Source organism: Phocoena sinus, chromosome 10 (assembly GCF_008692025.1).
Source record: "Phocoena sinus isolate mPhoSin1 chromosome 10, mPhoSin1.pri, whole genome shotgun sequence".
NCBI lineage: Eukaryota > Metazoa > Chordata > Mammalia > Artiodactyla > Phocoenidae > Phocoena > Phocoena sinus.
Genome location: NC_045772.1, coordinates 27,774,526 through 27,792,281, shown reverse-complemented (window position 1 = coordinate 27,792,281; position 17,756 = coordinate 27,774,526). Strand labels below are relative to the sequence as shown.

The window sequence follows — 17,756 nt, the reverse complement described above, 5'->3', positions numbered from 1 at the left end:
AACCTTACAATAAATCCTCCTTTCAATTTAGACTGATTTGGGGAAGTTTATAATCCTTGAAAATAAAAAGCACTCATTAGAATATTGTCCAAGGATGACAGATTACAATCATGCATTTAATATTTAATTACTGTTTCCTCTCCTCCATATATCTTGGAAGAATAGTCTGTACTCCCTGTTTCTACACCCCTTACTTCCCAGCCAATCATTTCTCCCCATGACCTCTCCTGAAACTGAACTAGTATGACCTAACTGTTCCATTCAGTGGATACTTCTCAGTCCTTATTTGAATTGACGTCCTACCAACATTCACACATGGTCTAATACTTGCCTCCACTTGTCTCCTAAGTGCTGGACCTACATATTTCCACCTGCCTAGTGAACATCTCTGTTGGGATGTCCATACCTCTAGTTCACACTTGTCTTCCTCACCAAACCTGTTCTTCCTCCTCCTCTATTTTTCACCTTAGTTCCTTCCACCCAGACTATTCACAAGTCAGTAAGTCCTATTAATTCTCCTTTCTTGAAAATCTGTTTTTTCTCTATCCCCAAAGCCATTGTCTGATTCAAGCTTTCATCATCCCTGGATTAACAACAAGAGATGCAGAAATTCTGATTCAATGGAGGGACTTGGGAATTTTTTTTCTTTTTTTTTAAGGATTCCAAATGATTCTAATGTGCAACAATTTTAGGAACTAAAACGTTTATTACTTTCTAGCTGGTCTCTCCCTTTATGGAGCCATCCTCTCTACACAGCTACCAAGTCAACATGTATTACTGAAAATACACCAAGTATCAAACATTAATGTAGGTCCGACACACTAAGGAAGAAAAACAAAATCACCCACCCTAAGGGAGCTCAGTCTAGCAGTGGAGAAGTCAAGTATCACAAAAACAATGGAATAAGTTTTGCAGAGATCTATATACTAAGTGTTCTAGTATACTGAGCTACTACACACTAAGTGTTTTATTGAAATGCTGATACTGTGGTGAGTCTTCATGAACATTATTTCATTTAATCCTTCTACAATACTAGTAAAGTACATATTATGCTCAATTTACAGATAAAACAGCTGGGTCTCAAAGAGCTTGAAATTTTGCAAAAGATCTCACGCTCATGAATAGAAGGAGGCCAGGGCTTAAATGATGGTCTAATTCCAAAAGCCCATTCTCTTAATTAGTATGGGGTGCTTGGGAGAAAGAAAAATAGCAAGCAACTAACTCCTAGTATCCCCTAAACTGAGCAGTGTGGACCAAGTAATGGGTAGGGCACTCACAGCAAGAATAAAGAGCTTCTATGGAGATGTGAAGGGATGAGAGATCAGGGGAAGTTGTGGGAAACACAGTTAGTGAGGATGGCAAGGTCAGTGAATGTACAGGGGTATGTGGAGATGAGCCTGAAAAGGAATCTTTTTTCCCAAGGAACCAGAGCAGTATCGGCCTTGCATGCCAAGGTAAAGAGTCTGGACATCTCCTATGGGCACTGAGTTGTCACCAACAGATTTTAGACAGAAGACTGATTCACCTGATATACTTTTTATAAGGATTATAAGGGGAAAATATTTTTGGAGGGTTTTCCTTATTACAAATTTGATTATTTAAAAACCTTCTGTGGCTCCATATTGTTTACTGTATAAAGTCCAAAATCCTTTCCAGTTTCATCTCATAACTATCCCCATCCACATGTGAAAATATTCACAATTACCCTATGCTGTGCTAGGCTGCTTCAGGTTTTTGCATTTGCCTGGTCACTGTCTGTAAAAATGCCTTCTCTCCCTTGTTCCTCCTTGCCTGAGTCTCTTCAGCTTCTGTAAGGCCTTTAACAATCTCCATTCCGTCTCTCTCCCTCCTCCTTTCACCACAGAATTAGTTACTTTTTCTTTTGCGCTCACATTCTTCCTCTGTATATCTATTGACACATCACACTGCTTTGTAATTATTTAAGTATCTGTCTCCCCCATTAAATCTCTGCCAGCCCAGCACAGTAATGAGCACAGAATGTTCAACAGTATGACAAATGACTTTCTACACACACACATACACACACACACACAAGTTAAAAAAAAAAAAGATAACAAGGGAGTGATAAGAAAAGCATTCCTTGAAGAAATCTGAAGTATGTAATAACAAAAAACCAACATTAGCAGCAAATAACATTTATAGAGTTTACTGTGTGCCAGATACAGCTGTAAAACCTTCACATGTATTAATTCATTTAATCCTCACAACAACTCTATGAGAAGGGTACTATTATTATGACTATTTTAATGAGCCACAGAGAAGTCAAGTTACTTGCCCAAAGCTACCCAGCTAGTAAATAGGGTGCAGATGCCACCCCAGGCAGTCTGGCTCCAGAGTTCAGGTTCTTTTTTGTTCATTGTTTTTTTCAGAGTTCAGGTTTTTTACCAATAATTATATTGGGTTGGCCAAAAGGTTCATTCGGTTTTTTCCATAAGATGGCTCTAGTGGCACTCAGTCACCTTTAACTTCATTCAGAACAATTTTGTTAGACTGTATGTGACAGCCGTCATATCAGCATGCATTAAAAAAAAACTTATCAAAATCAGTGAATTTGGGCTTCCCTGGTGGCGCAGTGGTTGAGAGTCTGCCTGCCGATGCAGGGGACACGGGTTCGTGACCCAGTCTGGGAGGATCCCACGTGCCGCAGAGCGGCTAGGCCTGTGAGCCATGGCCTCTGAGCCTGCACGTCCGGAGCCTGTGCTCCGCAACAGGAGAGGCCACAATAGTGAGAGGCCCGAGTAACGCAAAAAAAAAAAAAAAAAAAACAAACAAAATCAGTGAATTTTTGTGTAGCCACTTTAATGTTGAAGATGGAAGGAAAAAAAGCAACATTTCGACATATTATGCTTTATTATTTCAAAAAAGGTAAAAACGCAACCGAAACGCAAAAAGAAAGATTTGTGCAGTGTATGGAGAAGGTACTGTGACTGACTGAACATGTCAAAAGTGGTTTGCAAAGTTTTGTGCTGGAGATTTCTCACTGGACGATGCTCAGGGTCAGGTACACCAGTTGAAGCGATTTGATAGCGATCAAATAGAGAAATTAACTGAGAACAATCAACATTATACCATGCAGGAGATAGCCGACATACTCAAAAGACATACTCAAAATATCCAAACCAAGCGTTGAAAATCATTTGCACCAGCTTGGTTATGTTAATCGCTTTGATGTTTGGGTTCACATAAGTTAAGGAGAAAAAACCTTCTTGACAGTATTTCCACAAGCCATTCTCTACTTAAATGTAATGAAAACGTTCCATTTTTTAAAACAAATTGTGATGGGCGATGAAAACTGGATACTGTACAATAATGTGCAACGGAAGAGATCGTGGGGAAGAGAAATGCAACACCACCAACCACACCAAAGGCCAGTCTTCAACCAAAGAAGGTGATGTTGTGTATATGGTGGGATTGGAAGGGAGTCCTCTATTATGAGCTCCTTCCAGAAAACCAAACAATTAATTCCAACAAGTACTGCTCCAAATTAGACCAACTGAAAGCAGCACTCGACAAAAAGCGTCCAGAATTAATCAACAGAAAACGCATAATCTTCCATCAGGATAACGCAAGACCACATGTTTCTTTGATGACCAGGCAAAAACTGTTACAGCTTGGCTGGGAAGTTCTGATTCATCAGCCGTGTTCACCAGACATTGCACCTTTGGATTTCCATTTAGGTCTTTACAAAATTCTCTTAATGGAAAAAATTTCAATTCCGTGGAAGACTGTAAAAGGCACCTGAAACAGTTCTTAGCTCAAAAAGATAAAAAGTTTTGGGAAGATGGAATTATGAAGTTGCCTGAAAAATGGCAGGAAGTAGTGGAACAAAAGGGTGAATACGTTATTCAATAAAGTTCTTGGTGAAAATGAAAAACGTGTCTTTTATTTTTACTTAAAAACCGAAGGCACTTTTTGGCCAACTCAATACTATCTCTTTAGCTCTAGCAAAAGACACCAGTATAAGGATACAGTTCTAGCCTTGGTTCTTTTATATCTTAATCTCTTTTTTATCCTTAACACACTAAAAATAAATCTACACAGTAAGAAAAAATTCCACTTCTTAAAATTCGCTTCAATAAATGAGTAATAATTTCATCAAACTTAAATGTGTAAATAATCTGGGACGCCTTCCCTAACATCTTAGTTTAGATCAGGGCCCTCTTGCTGTACGCTCTTGGGGCTCCCTGTGCTTTCCTTCCTAACATTCACCCAAGGATGTGACCATATACGTATGTGATCCTTTCAACAGTTCCTCTGTCTTCCCCTGGATACTCAGCTCCACAGGGGTTCATGTCTGTTTTACTCATCAATGCAGCTTCAGCATATAGTAGACCCATAATAGATGTTTGAGAAGTAGATATGTCCAAAAGGTCTTCCCTATTCATCACTTCTTTTTTTCTGCTCATCTTGCCATCATCATAATGCAAATCATAATTACTTAGTGCCAAAAATATTAAAATAAATCTCATCTGATCTCTGCCTATATTCTCCTATGGTTTTATACATCTCATGCAACACTGACAAATTAATCTTCCTAAAACATTCCTTTACTCGTTCAAAAAATATTAACTCCTACTATGTGCCTAAAGGAAACCAGAACATCACACCAAAATATGTCACTTTGGCATATTGATTATTTTTAATAAAGGCATTTAAGAAACAGTAGGTACAAGAAGGAACATTCTGGGGACTTCCCTGGTGATGCAGTGGTTACGAATCTGCCTGCCAATGCAGGGGGACTCAGGTTCGAGCCCTGGTCTGGGAAGATCCCACATGCCGCGGAGCAACTAAGCCTGCGAGCCACAACTACTGAGCCTGCGTGCCAGAACTACTAAAGCCCGAGCACCTAGAGTCCCCTGCTCCACAACAAGCCAACGCAATGAGAAGTCTGCGCACTCGCAACGAAGAAGAGTAGCCCCACTGGCTGCAACTATAGAAAGCCCGCAGGCAGCAACGAAGACCCAACACAGTCAAAAAAAAAAAAAAAAGGACATTCTGACCCTTCTTTTTCTTCTGAAAGCAGGAGATAAAACTCCCCTGTGAAAAGGACCCTCACTATACCAGGAGTAAAGAAGACGTCCTCATCACTAGAGCCAGAGAATTTAGGGCTGAGAAATCTGTACAAACAAAACTTTGTTAAACTAACCTTATCTTCCGAGTTACTTCTTCATCATTTACTACCTCAGCCCAAACCCCTTTGGTCTTGTCAATTCTTCACAAATCTTGTTTCTCTGTCTAAAAGTGTAAACACTTCCTGCTCTGGTCCCTTCACGTCTTCATTCTCTTGTGAAGGCTCCCATGTACATGTAAAAATTTAATAAAATTTGTATGCTTTTCTGCTGTTAATCTGTCCTAGACAGTCTAATTCTTAGGCCCAGCCAGAGACCCAAAGAGGGTAGAGGAGAATTTTCCTCCCCTAAATACCAAATATATTTCACTGCTTAATAAAATCCTATTAATTTCCTAATGCCTATAGAATAAAATTCAAAATGTCAGATTTGTCTATTGAAAGAAATAAATAAGAAGGAAAACTACCCCAGACCTTGGTCTCTAATACCATTCCCCCCTAAAAGAAATAGGGCTCCTCAGAGAAATGGCTAGTTTCAGCGCTGGGAAAGGGTAGGTAAAGGATAAGGTTGGAATACCTTACTACGCCAGAAAGTAGGAAGAGTTCAAAAAAATGATAGGGGCATGACAAAAAGGACACTGGAGCCACCTGAGGGACTCCCACTGTTTCAAATCCTGGGACAATTTGAACACCAAAATAATTAAGTACAGTGATGAGTTATAGGCCATTTTTATAAAAAATGAACTTACGAGTCCATACCAACAGGAAAGGAAGGAAGGTAGGTAAGGGGTGGGGGGCGGGGGGGGCGGGGGGGGGGAGGGAGGAGAGATGTGAGGCAAGGGAGGGAGAGGAAATCCAAGAACCAATTGGTAAAGGTGCAGGAGTTCTACAGTAGGAAAATCATCATCTTGCAGTCATTATGGTGAAGACTAGATCAAGCAAGAATCAACAATGGTAAATATAGGAGAAATTCTTGATAAAGAACAGGATATTTGCATAGTCTTATAAGTATCTGCCTATTTATTGCAAAGGAAGAAAAAATAATCATTATGATAAGGTCAAAAAATTGGGCTACACCTTGAACTTTGACAAGGTAATCAAAATTAACATCACCTATGAAGGACAAAAAGCACATGGGCCTCCAGATGTAATAACCAGAGATGGACACAACAAATTCTAGGCCACATTTCAGCCAAAAATGCACAATCTCAATCTACTCACAATGAAACGTCAGACAACACAACATGAGGAACACTGTAAGGAAAAAAAAGCAGGAGGCGATCTGTATTCTTCAAAACGTCATAATTACAAAGAAATGCTGTGGGAAATGTTCCATATTAAAAGAAGCTAAAGCAACATGTCAACTACATATAATACCTAACCCTAAACTGACCCTATACTGGTGAGGGGTAAATGCTACAAAGGACATTACCAGGTCAACTGAAAAAAAAATGGAATTATGAATAGTAAATGGAATCAATGTAAATTTATGAAGTTGACAACTATACTGTAGTTATGTAAAAGAATATCCCTATTCTTCATTGAAGCATTCACAGGTGAAGAACTATAACTGACCCTCAAGTGATTCAGGAAAAATAAAGAAAAAGTACACACATACAGAGAGAGAAAAGAAAAAGGATAGGAGAACAAAGTGTTTAAATGATAAAGCAAATAGGATAAAATGTTAATAAGTAAATTTAGATAAAGAGTATACAGCTGTTTCTTGTATTATTTTATTCTTGTAACTTTTTGTAAGCTTGAAATTGGTTCCAAAAAAATTAAAAATTATATATGTATTCAACTAGACCTGCAATACAGTAGCCACCAACTATATGAGGCTGTTGAACAGTTAAAATATGGCCTGTCCAAAGTCAGATGTGCTGGGACTTCCCTGATGGTCCAGGGGTTAAGAATCCGCCTTGTAATGCAGGGGACGCTGGTTAGATCCCTGGTCAGGGAATTGGGATCCCACATACCGCGGGGCAACTAAGCCCGCGCACCACGACTAATAAGCCTGCGCGCCACAACTAGAGAGAAGCACGCACACTGCAACAAAGAGCCCACGCACAGCAATGACAGATCCCATGTGCCACAACTAACACCCGATACAGCCAATAAATAAATAAATAATTTTTAAAAAAAATAACAAAGTCAGATGTGCTGTTAGTGCAAAATACACACCAGATTTCAAAAACTTACTATAAAAAAAAACTCATCAATAATATTTAAGATATCTCAATAATTTTTATATTGACTATATGTTCAAATATTTTAGATAGATTGGGTCAAAGGAAATATATTTTAAATAGTAATTTCAAAAAAAAAAGTAATTTCACCTCTTTTCACTTTTTTAAAAGGTGGCTACTAGAAGCTTTAAATTACATATGTGATTCCTATTTGCATTGGACTAGAGCTAGATGATCAAGAATCTCCACAATGAGGTGTCACACTATCTATAAGTTTCTCTCTCAATTTCTTTCTGCTCTAAACAGAGCTCTCTCTCTAAGTCACTTGGTTTTAAGCTACTTAAGGGTAAGGATCAGTTTTACTCACTGTTGTACCTCCAGTATCTAGCACATATCCAGTGTTACAAACATTTGTTTATTGAAAGGCAATATGCAAGCAAAGGCAGGAGGGAGGGCAGGAAGAATGAAATCATTCCCACCTCTGAGTCTTTGTTTATACTGTAACTCATTCCTAGAATAAAAGTAACTCTCTTCCTCTCCTAATCACCTTTTCAAAACCCCATCTCTTGCCCATTTTCTCCAAGGAGACACTTCACTCTAACAGGTTCATTCTGTCTGACTGGTCCTCCTCTGTTATTACTACAGCCTTCACTGTCTATATAATTTACTTTGGCACTTAATCATATAAGTTCCCTGAGAGAGAGGTCAGATCTCGTATTTTTCCCGTATCTTCCACAATCATTGGCATAGTGCTAACCATATGAGTTGAGTGGCGGAGGAAAGGCAACAAGGTGCTAAAAAAAGGAAATGGATTGAGTTGGGAAAACTTGGCTCTAGTCTCTGCTTTTTTTTTTTTGCGGTACGCAGGCCTCTCACTGTTGTGGCCTCTCCCGTTGCGGAGCAACAGGCTCCGGACAGGCAGGCCCAGCGGCCATGGCTCACGGGCCCAGCCGCTCCACGGCATGTGGGATCTTCCTGGACCAGGGCACGAACATGTGTCCCCTGCATCGGTAGGCGGACCTCTCAACCACTGCGCCACCAGGGACGCCCTCCAGTCTCAGCTTTGACATCTAACTGTGTTGCCTTAGATAAATCACTCAATCTCTCACTTCCTACTTGCTCATTTTTAAAATCAGAGACTCATTACCCATAAAAGAAGCCTTCTATTTCCACAATTCTAGAATTAAACCCATTTTTTTCTTTAGCAATCTTATTGATATATACCAATAAAAGGAAATCTAATACACTTAAGGATCTAGAAATAGCAAAGAAGTTTATAAACTGCCTAAAGTACTAAATGCTGATGTCTTTCCAGCCATGAAGCACTTAATCCACATTTCTCTTCAAAGCCTATTAAAGTAAAATAATCAGTACATACAGTATTGGAGCTAACACCCATTTTTTTTTTTCAGATTCTTACAAGACTCAAAGAAACACCTTTTAGTTGCTAATGGAAAAAAGAAAAAGAACCAGAAACTAAATTTTCTATAAAGTACCCTAGGACCTTATCGGTGATGTTCAAAGATGCTGAGTTACAATTGATTAATAAGCACATTGTCTGTTTCTTCTTTCAAAAATGCTACTTAAAGGACATTATTCAGGGACTTCCCTGGTGGCACAGTGGTTAAGAATCCGACTGCCAATGCAGGGGGACAGAGGTTCAAGCCCTGGTCCAGGAAGAACCCCACAATGCCCGCGGAGCAACTAAGCCCGCGTGCCACCAACTAATGAAACCCAAGCACCTAGAGCCCGTGCTCTGCAACAAAGAGAAGCCACCGCAGTGAGAAGCCCCCGCACCACAACGAAGAGTAGCCCCCGCTCGCAGCGACTAGAGAGAAAGCCCTGCGCAGCAATGAAGACCCAACGCAGCCAAAAATAGATAAATAAATTTATTTAAAAATATAAAAAATGACGCTATTCAGAAGAAAATTACAACAGGTAAAATGAAAAGGTCATGTGAAAACAGAATGCTTAAAGGTATGCGACTTAATTTCAAAGCATGAAGACCCATTTCAAGCAAAATCTCTAAATCAGCAAACTTAGTTTTAATCTTATGACCTCTGCTGAGAAATAAGATTAGCAGAGTGGGGTAAAATAAAATGGGTTGCCATGTTATATAATTTAAAGATTCAAGTCATACTTGTTAGTAAATAGCACCTGTGGAGTTCATACTAATAATACAAATTACAAGATTTCTTTAAGGCTTTATCCAAATACCCCTATTAAATGCTGAGCATTAACAGTGACCCATCTGTAAGAGCCAAACTCCTCCCAGGTGGCTCTAAGTCCTCTCCTGATCTGGTCTGAGCCTCACCTCTGCAGCCTCACCTCCCACCAATCCCTGCATATCATTTCACTCCCTAAACTTAAATGTTCACATTCCCCTTAATATTACTTGCCCCATTTTACAACTTCTTGTCTAGGCATTTGTGGTTCCCTCAGCCCAACCTGCCCTCCACTCTTCTGAGCAGCAAATATGCCCTCCTCCCAGAAGCTTTTCCTGATTGCCCCAAAACCCTCCCACAAAGTGGCCCCCAGGCACTATTCATTCTTCTATTACAAAGAACTGCCATTATTTTTAAATGTCCACTTCCCCAACCAGCTGTGAGTCCTAAAAGGCGGGCCCATATCTTATTTAACTGGTTCCCAGCCCCTAGCAGATGCTTTGCATTTACTGACACTCAATATAAGGACTTTGAAAAAAAGGAAGTTAAGTGGTTAACGATGAGAAACAATTCAAACTTTCCTATAAAAGAGTATATAAATTTAAGACAGTGGTCTCAACCAGGGCAAGTTTGCCCCTAGGTCACATTTGGCAAAGTCTTCAGATATTTTTGGTTGTTACAAGATGGGGGAGGGGACTTGGGGGTGCTACTACATCTAGTGGGTAGAAGCCAGGGATGCTGCTCAATATCCTACAGTGCAAAGGACAGCCCCCAACAACCAAGAATTATCCAGTCACAAATACCAATAATTCCATGGTTAAAAAACTTAGCTGTCAACTGACTTATTCATGTGTGATGATTCCTTTATCATACCTCAGCAATAACCAGAATAAATTCCAATTTTGTGGTTTCAGCTGAAACTTCTGTAGCCATCAATGTGTATGCACCAACCCTCAAAATGATCTTTATATAATCGTGACGCTTAACAACATTAAACCGAAAGTACTGGAAAGCAGTCCATATTTCTGAAAACTAATATACAACTACTAGAAGCTACTCTTAAGTCAGTAAACACTTTATTTATAAACTATAAAGCAAACCACAGGCGAACTAATTTTCAGCTGTGGAATTATGCGACGGAAACACAATCTGAGGCACGAGGTAATCAGTCAGGTCTGACAAGAGAAAAAATCTCTAAGTAGTGGAAGTAAATCACGCACAGGTGTCTTTAATGTTGAACACAGGAACTGATGACCAGAGTAAAGGGCATGCCCTCGCTACTGCCAAAATCAGCGCTTATCAAGATTTCAAAAAACTCTGACAAAACATTGCAAAAAATCATCAAATGTCAATACAGGATGGAAGATACAGAAGTTAACTACTTCTCCCCCTGATATATAACCAAGTTCCACATGACTTGAACATTTCCCAAAGCTATGCAGGAGCAAGGACACTCCCTTTCTACACAGTGGATGACTCAACTCTCTTTGGTACATTCCTTGACTGCATGCTACAAGTTCACTAACTCCTCTTGCCCTTGGAACTAGTTATCCTACTCTCTCAGTAACCAACTAATGGGTTTGGCACCAACTTTTCAGTCATTTACATTTTGTTGCACCCCATCGGTCTCAAAAGGAAATTAAGGGAAAAAGAGGAAAAAAAGCTAACCAAAACAGAAAACTGAGTAACAGTGACTCCTATAGAAAAGATTTTGTTATTCTAGGAACTGATTCCTAAACAAAACACCTACAGCTTTCCAGTGCTCTAATCTTTGTATCTTCAGGCTTTTCCAGATTTGACATAGAGAGAGCACTGGCAGAAAGTAAAGGAGTGTACCGTTGGATTAAGCTGACAACGGATCTATACTTGCATGGCTCAAACAAAAAGGTACCGGGCTGGGAGGGGAAAACGCATTTTTAAGTGGGGGGTGTGTGGGGTAGGGGAGTTGCCAACAGTGAGTAATAGCTTCCTTCGCAGCTGATTTTAGCCAGTTAAACTGTGTCGGAACAGCGACTGAGCCAACGTTAGGCCGGGTTTCACCACATTACCCTGCAGTGCTGCCCAGATGAGATTACGAATCCGCGTGAAGCAGGTGCGTGTCGGGTAAAGTTGCGGGGCACGCCGGGCGGGGCGCTGGGGGAAGAGCCGAGCTAGCCTCCCGAGGTCTCCCACCCGGCGTGCTCCAGCCCGGCGGGCGGCTGGCCGGCCGGACCCGCGGGCACTAACTCTGCATTTTCACTGCCATTCCAGAATCTGGAAGGAACGCGCCGGCGCCACACCCTCCCGCCCGGCCGCCCGCTCGCACTGACAGCCCACGCGGGTGCGGGGCCCGGGCCTGTGAGCCGGGGGCCGCGGGGGACCCGGCCCGCTGCCCTGCCGCCGCCCCGCCCGCCCGCTGCCCTGCCGCCGCCCCGCCCGCCCCCTGCCCCCCCGAGGCCCGCCCCCAGAGCAGACGACCGAGGCCTAATCGCCGCCTGGGCTGCGGGGCCTAAAGGAAGGGGCCGGCGCTGAAGGGGGGGCGGCCACGCCGCCGCCGCCTCTGCTACTCAGCGAGGCGGCGGCTTCCGCGGCCCCGGGCTCCGGCTCTCCCGCTCACGTGCTCCTGAAAGACGGTTTCACTCTCTTACCCTCTGCAAAATCCTCCTTAACATGGTTTAAACACCACCCGGCGCCGCCCCGGTGACTCTCCAAACCTTCTGCGGGGCCACTCAGTACTCGGGGGTACGCGGGAGGGAGGGATGAGCCAGGAAAGGACTGGGAGGAGGTCGGGGCGAGGCTGTAGCGGCGGCCGCTCGGGCTGCCCCGACTTCCCCACAGGCGGCGAGAGGGAGCGCGCGCGAGCGAGCAAAGAGGCAGCCAGCTAGCGCCCGCCCGCCCGCCTGCCGGGCCGCCCCCGTAACTGACAGCTGGGCGGACCCGCCCGCCACGGCCCCGCCCTCCCGGCCTGTCCATCCGCGGGAGGCGGAGCTGGAAAGGGCCTGGCCCGCCCCTGCGGCCAATCGGAAGCGGCGGCAGCGTGGGCGGTTGCGTGACGGACAGGCGGCAGGACGCTGGCGCCGCCGCTCCTTCCGGCGGGCCGAGGGACAACGCGGGCGCCGAGCGCACGCCTGCGCTCTGTCAGAGGACGCGCCCGCGCGCAGACAGCGTACTCTCTAGGGGAACCTGGAGGGGGTCCCTGACCGCGACGCAAGAAGGGGTCTCTGGGCGGGTACCTGCGACGGCACCTCAGATTACTCTGTAAAATATGTCGCTGTGACCCCGGCCTTGGCCATTCCTGAACTGGATCCTCATTTCTGCTGGAAGCGCTTGGAAGCAAAGGAGAGAATCGCAGACACGATTAACCGGTCTGATGGGCTTTTTTTCTCCCCTGGTCCAACCCCTGGCGCCTTTCCGTACTCCCTTCCTGCTTCTAATATCAGCCAAAGGGAAAGGAAAGAATCGGAAGAAAGGGTAGGAAGAAACTGGAATTTGAGTTGGTAAGAGAAGTTTGCGGTTGTCATCTTTGGACTATAGCAACAATAATGGACTGATGTCGCTAACATGTTGCACCATCTAAAGCCCACGCTTGGCCCATTCTCCTAGGGAATTTTAAATCCTCTTCTGACAATAGATGTATGAAGTGAATCTACCTTAATGCGTCTGTTTCATAGATTAAGAAAAAAATAATGAGGTCACAGATAAACAGTGTGCCAAAACAAGGACGTGGACTTGGAAGTGGACTTGGACCTGACTTCCAGGCACGATGTTATTATTTAAACTCAAAAATCACAGCTGTGGAATCCTACCATTCTGCCAGTATTCACGAGCTAAGAGGTTCAACTTTACCCTGAGCGGGGTAAAGAGAAGCCTTTAATAATGTTTAAGTAGGAGGAGGGGAATAATGCAACTAACCTTGCTGGGGGTGGGAGGGGAGGGTGGGGATCTGAAGTCTACCAAGCAATGAATGGAGCGCTTATCAGAAAATACCCACAGACCTTCTGAAAAAAATGCAGCAAATCTTATTTTCAAATTACTTAATGTAAAAGCGTTTTGTAAAATGTAAATAAAGCATTATATGATGTAATATGTTGTTTCCATCCAAAACATGTCTGTTTTTTAATGTGTGTCGTGTCTGTAGTGCAGCAAAACAGTCGTGCCTACAACTCATACATTGTTAATCACTATTGATGATAGTGCACTTAAGTACTTCCAGGCAAACATAGCAAAGCACACACTTTTCCACCTTTCCAGACACAGGTACTTTATTTTCAGACAGTATGGGAAATATTTTCACTGAAGCAGAGTAATAAAACTGTGACATAATAAATATATTGAATAGATTTGGTCTCTGCCCCTGAGTGATAGGGTGATAAGAGCATCTTTTGGTGTAATGTTTGATCTACTGAGTGGTTGGGTGTCCCTAGATAGCTTTAGGGTGGGGGCTGAGTCATGATTAGAAGGTTGGAATTTTCTGGCCCACCTACTGGAGCCAAGAGGAACTTCAAGACTTAATCCCCATTGGCCAGTGATATAATCAATCATGTCTATGTAATGGAACCTCCATAAAAACCCTAAATAACGAGGTGTGGAGAGCTTCCAGATTGAGGAACATCAAGATGCTGGGAGGAGGAAGTGTCTGGAGAGAATAGGCAAGCTTTGCACCCCTACCCCCATACTTGCCCTATGCATCTCCTTCATTTGGCTGTTCCTGAGTTGTAGCCTTTGTAATAAAACCGGTAATAGTAAGTAAAGTATTTCTGTGAGCCAGTATAGCAAATTATCAAAGCTGGGGAGAGTGTTGTGGGAACACCCAATTTATAGCCAGTTGGCCCAAAGTACAGAAGACAACCTGGAAGTTTCAACTGGTATCTGAAGTAGGGGGCATTCTTGGTGGGACTGAGCCTTTAGTCTGTGGGGTCTGTGCTAACTCTGGGTTGTTAGTGCCAGAACTGAATTAAATTGTAGGACTCACTGTTGGTGTGCAGGGAATTGGAGAATTGCTTGGTATGGAAAAAAACTCCACACATTTGGTGTCATAAGTCTTGTAAGTAGAGAAAGGAAGCAGTTTTTTCCCTTTAAAGTGACACTTGTTTTTATTTTTCAAAAATTAGTTTAGGGCTTCCCTGGTGGCGCAGTGGTTGAGAGTCCGCCTGCCGATGCAGGGGACACGGGTTCGTGCCCCGGTCCGGGAAGATCCCACATGCCGCGGAGCGGCTGGGCCCATGAGCCATGGCCGCTGAGCCTGTGTGTCCGGAGCCTGTGCTCCGCAACAGGAGAGGCCACAACAGTGAGAGGCCCACGTACCACAAAAAAAAATAAAAAAATAAAATTTAAAAAAAAAAAAAAAAAAAAATTAGTTTAAAGCTGCCTATTAATGTCACATGCTAAGGCCTTCTCCACTGGAATTCTCCAGTGGAATCTTTTGACTAATATAATAGACTCTCATCTACTGCTTAGCTAGATGGGTTATTCAAAATCTGTGTGCTCCCCCTGCAGCTTATGATAACTCCATCATTGGAATAATATACTAGGGAACTGAAAACTCCAAGAAAATAAGCAGTGGATGAGACATAATCATGTAAGAATATCCTTCACTAATGTAGCAGCTTCCCACACAAAACATTCCTATTTACCCATCTGGCTGCTAGTTCCTATCCATTTATTCTTTTACATCAACATTCCATCAATTCTTTGACTCCATCATGACCTCCAGTCCATTGGCCCTTCTTAACGTTCTTACTATCAGCCATTTCCCTAGCGTCCTCATTTCCGTCAAAACCCAGATTAAAGCTATGATCCAACTTTATAGCACTGCCACCCTTTGCAAATATGCTTAACTTCAGCTCTCTCTTCCTCTGTTGTTTTTGTCTAGCAGAACCCGAACTTGACTACCCAGCTCCTCTGTGCTGTACAGGAGCTGCTGAATATCACTAGAGATACATGTATACAGCTGAAGCTGCTGGGCTCATTTTACATTAACAGCCACAGATCTCAGACACTCAACACAGTCCAGCAACAATCCTGTTATACTTTCCTCCTGTCTTCTTTTAGATCCCCAAAGTGGCTTTCACACCTATAGTACTTTCACTGTCTTACCTTGCATTTTCTTCCTAACCCACTCCAACCAAGTCTCCTTCTCATCTACTCCAATGAGACTGCTCATATTAAGATTACTAATGATGTACATGTTGCCTAATCCAGTAATGACTTGATTATTTTTTTTTTTACTTTATTTGAGTCTTGTTCACACTGAGAACAAGAGACCACTCTCTCCTTGAATTATTTTATTCTCTTGACTTCCTTGACAGTATACTTTCTGGTTTTTCTCCTCAATGACCATTCCTTCTAAAACTTGTTTGAAGACTTCTCTACTGCATATCTTAATGTTAGAGAGCCCCCGACTCTGTTCTAGGCCCCTCCTTTCGTCTATGGCACATGGCCTAGAAGTGATCTCAACCAGTCTCCTGGCTGTAAATTTCACTTGTCTGCCCAAGTCTGTATCTCCAGTGCTGAACCTCCCCAGGTTTCCAGACTTGTATGACAAACCGTCTACTTCATATTTCTTCTTGGATGTCTAATGAGCATCTCAAACTTAATATGACCCAAACAAAACTGTTTCATTTTTATTTTCAGAATTGCTTCTTCACCAGTTATCCTGTCTCAGTATGTCCTACCCCCAGCTACTAAGTTGTATCAAACCAGAAATCTTGACGTTATCTTTGGTTTCTCTCTTTATCTCATCACATCCCCTCCCTCCATCCAATCCATCAGAAAATCCTGACATGTCTACCTCCAAAACATACCCCAAATTTGCCACTTCTTTCCATTATCACCTCAGCCCACAGCACCTTCATCTCCTGTCCAGACTATTGGAATAGTTTCCTGGTTGGTCTCTCTGCTTTTACTTTGGCTTCCCTATAACCCATTCACTACACAGCAGCCAGGAACAACTTTTAAAAATGCAAATTAAAGAACGTCACTGCCTTTCTTAATTGTAGCTCCCCATCACAATCACAATAAAATCCAAATACCTTATCCTGGCTCACACAACCTGTCGATCTGGCCCTGCCTGCTTCTCTGCCTTCCACTTATAAACACTTAGCTTACTATGCCCCAGCCTCCTTGAACTTTTTTTTTTTTTTAATTTATATTTGGATGCGTTGGGTCTTCACTGCTGTGTGTGGGCTTTCTCTGATTGTGGTCTTCGTTGCGGTGCGCAGGTTCTCATTGCGGTGGCTTCTCTTGTTGTGGAGCGTGGGCTCTACGCACGTGGGCTTCGGTAGTTGTGGCACATGGGCATGGGCTTAGTTGCTCTGCAGCGTGTGGGATCTTCCAGGACCAGGGCTTGAACCTGCATCCCCTGCATTGGCAGGCATATTTTCAACCGCTGTGCCACCAGGGAAGTCCTTCCTTGAACTTTTATTCCTCAGCTGCACAAAGCTTACTCCTGCCTTTGCACCAAACAGTTCCTATTTAGGAAATGCCTTTCCCTGAGATCTTGTGATTAATTTCTTGGCATTCATAACTGCACTTTAAAAGTCATCTCCTCAGAGATAGCTTCAGGGATCACCTCATCTAAAGTGCTAAAGCGGTCTCCAGTCTATCACATTACCCATTCTAATTCTCTGCATAGCAGAGAAAACTATCATTTCTGACTTTTCTTGTTTCTCTATTCACGTCCCTCCCAACAAGAATATAAGGGTCTTGTCTCTTGTTCACTTGTGTGTCCCCAATAATTAAAACAATGCTCAACCCATGGTTAGCAAAAAATATTTATTGATGAATGAATGAAGAAAGGAAGGAAGGTACTATGGCTTAAATGTTTGTGCCCACCTAAAATTCATATGTTGAAATCCTAACCCCCAAAGCTGACAGTATTAGTAGGTGGTGCCTTTGGGAGGTGATTAGGTCATGAGGGTGGAGCCCTCAAGAATGGGATTAGTGTTCTTATAAAAGAAACCATAAAGAACTCTCTAGTCCCTCTATGTGAGGATACAAGGGGTCTGTGACCCAGACGAGGCCCTTCACCCAACCATGCTAGCACCCTGGTCTTAGACTTCCAGCCTCCAGGACTGTGAGCAATAAATTTCTGCCACCCAGTCTGTGGAATTTTGTTATAGCAGCCTGAACTAAGACAGAAGGGTGTGTAATCATTCCTGTAGCAGTTGCCTTACAGAGTTCCTCAAACTAAGATCTTCCTACTTGTGAAGCTATAGTCCATATCTAACAATCTTGAGAGTGATCCAACATCTTTTGATCCTACTCAACAGTCTTTTTTCTTTTGATATAATATATATGTGTGTATGTTTCTTTTTTTTTTTTTTTTTTTCGGTACGC

The 17,756-nt window shown here is 42.8% G+C and overlaps 2 protein-coding genes across 3 annotated transcripts in view; one reads left to right on the top strand and one right to left on the bottom strand.

Annotated features, from left to right (window-relative positions):
* EEA1 (early endosome antigen 1) overlaps positions 1-13,335 on the bottom strand; it is a 142,159-nt gene extending 128,824 nt beyond the window's left edge. Inside the window, exon 1 of the mRNA XM_032645166.1 lies at positions 12,068-13,335. Coding sequence (XP_032501057.1) covers positions 12,068-12,091 — 24 coding nt within the window. The 5' untranslated portion in view covers positions 12,092-13,335. The remainder of the gene's footprint in view (positions 1-12,067) is intronic.
* On the top strand, positions 11,233-12,074 carry LOC116760362 (basic proline-rich protein-like). Of its 2 annotated transcripts, XR_004351717.1 has the most exons (3): positions 11,238-11,327; positions 11,418-11,532; positions 11,691-12,074. XR_004351717.1 is itself a non-coding variant. In XM_032645167.1 (2 exons), the coding sequence occupies exons 1-2, from the start codon at positions 11,506-11,508 to the stop codon at positions 11,949-11,951; spliced, it is 288 nt and encodes a 95-aa protein (XP_032501058.1). In that variant the 5' UTR covers positions 11,233-11,505; the 3' UTR covers positions 11,952-12,074. The 2 variants fall into 2 exon arrangements, 1 of the variants encoding a protein (XP_032501058.1); XM_032645167.1 differs by having other exon boundaries at positions 11,233-11,532.
* Positions 13,336-17,756: the final 4,421 nt, after the last annotated feature.

Excerpts from the sequence above, each read along its gene's own strand:
- LOC116760362 (XM_032645167.1), top strand. The coding sequence starts at position 11,506 with ATGAGATTACGAATCCGCGTGAAGCAG. Across the intron at positions 11,533-11,690 it reads TACGAATCCGCGTGAAGCAG|AATCTGGAAGGAACGCGCCG; the intron begins GTGCGTGTCGGG and ends CTGCCATTCCAG.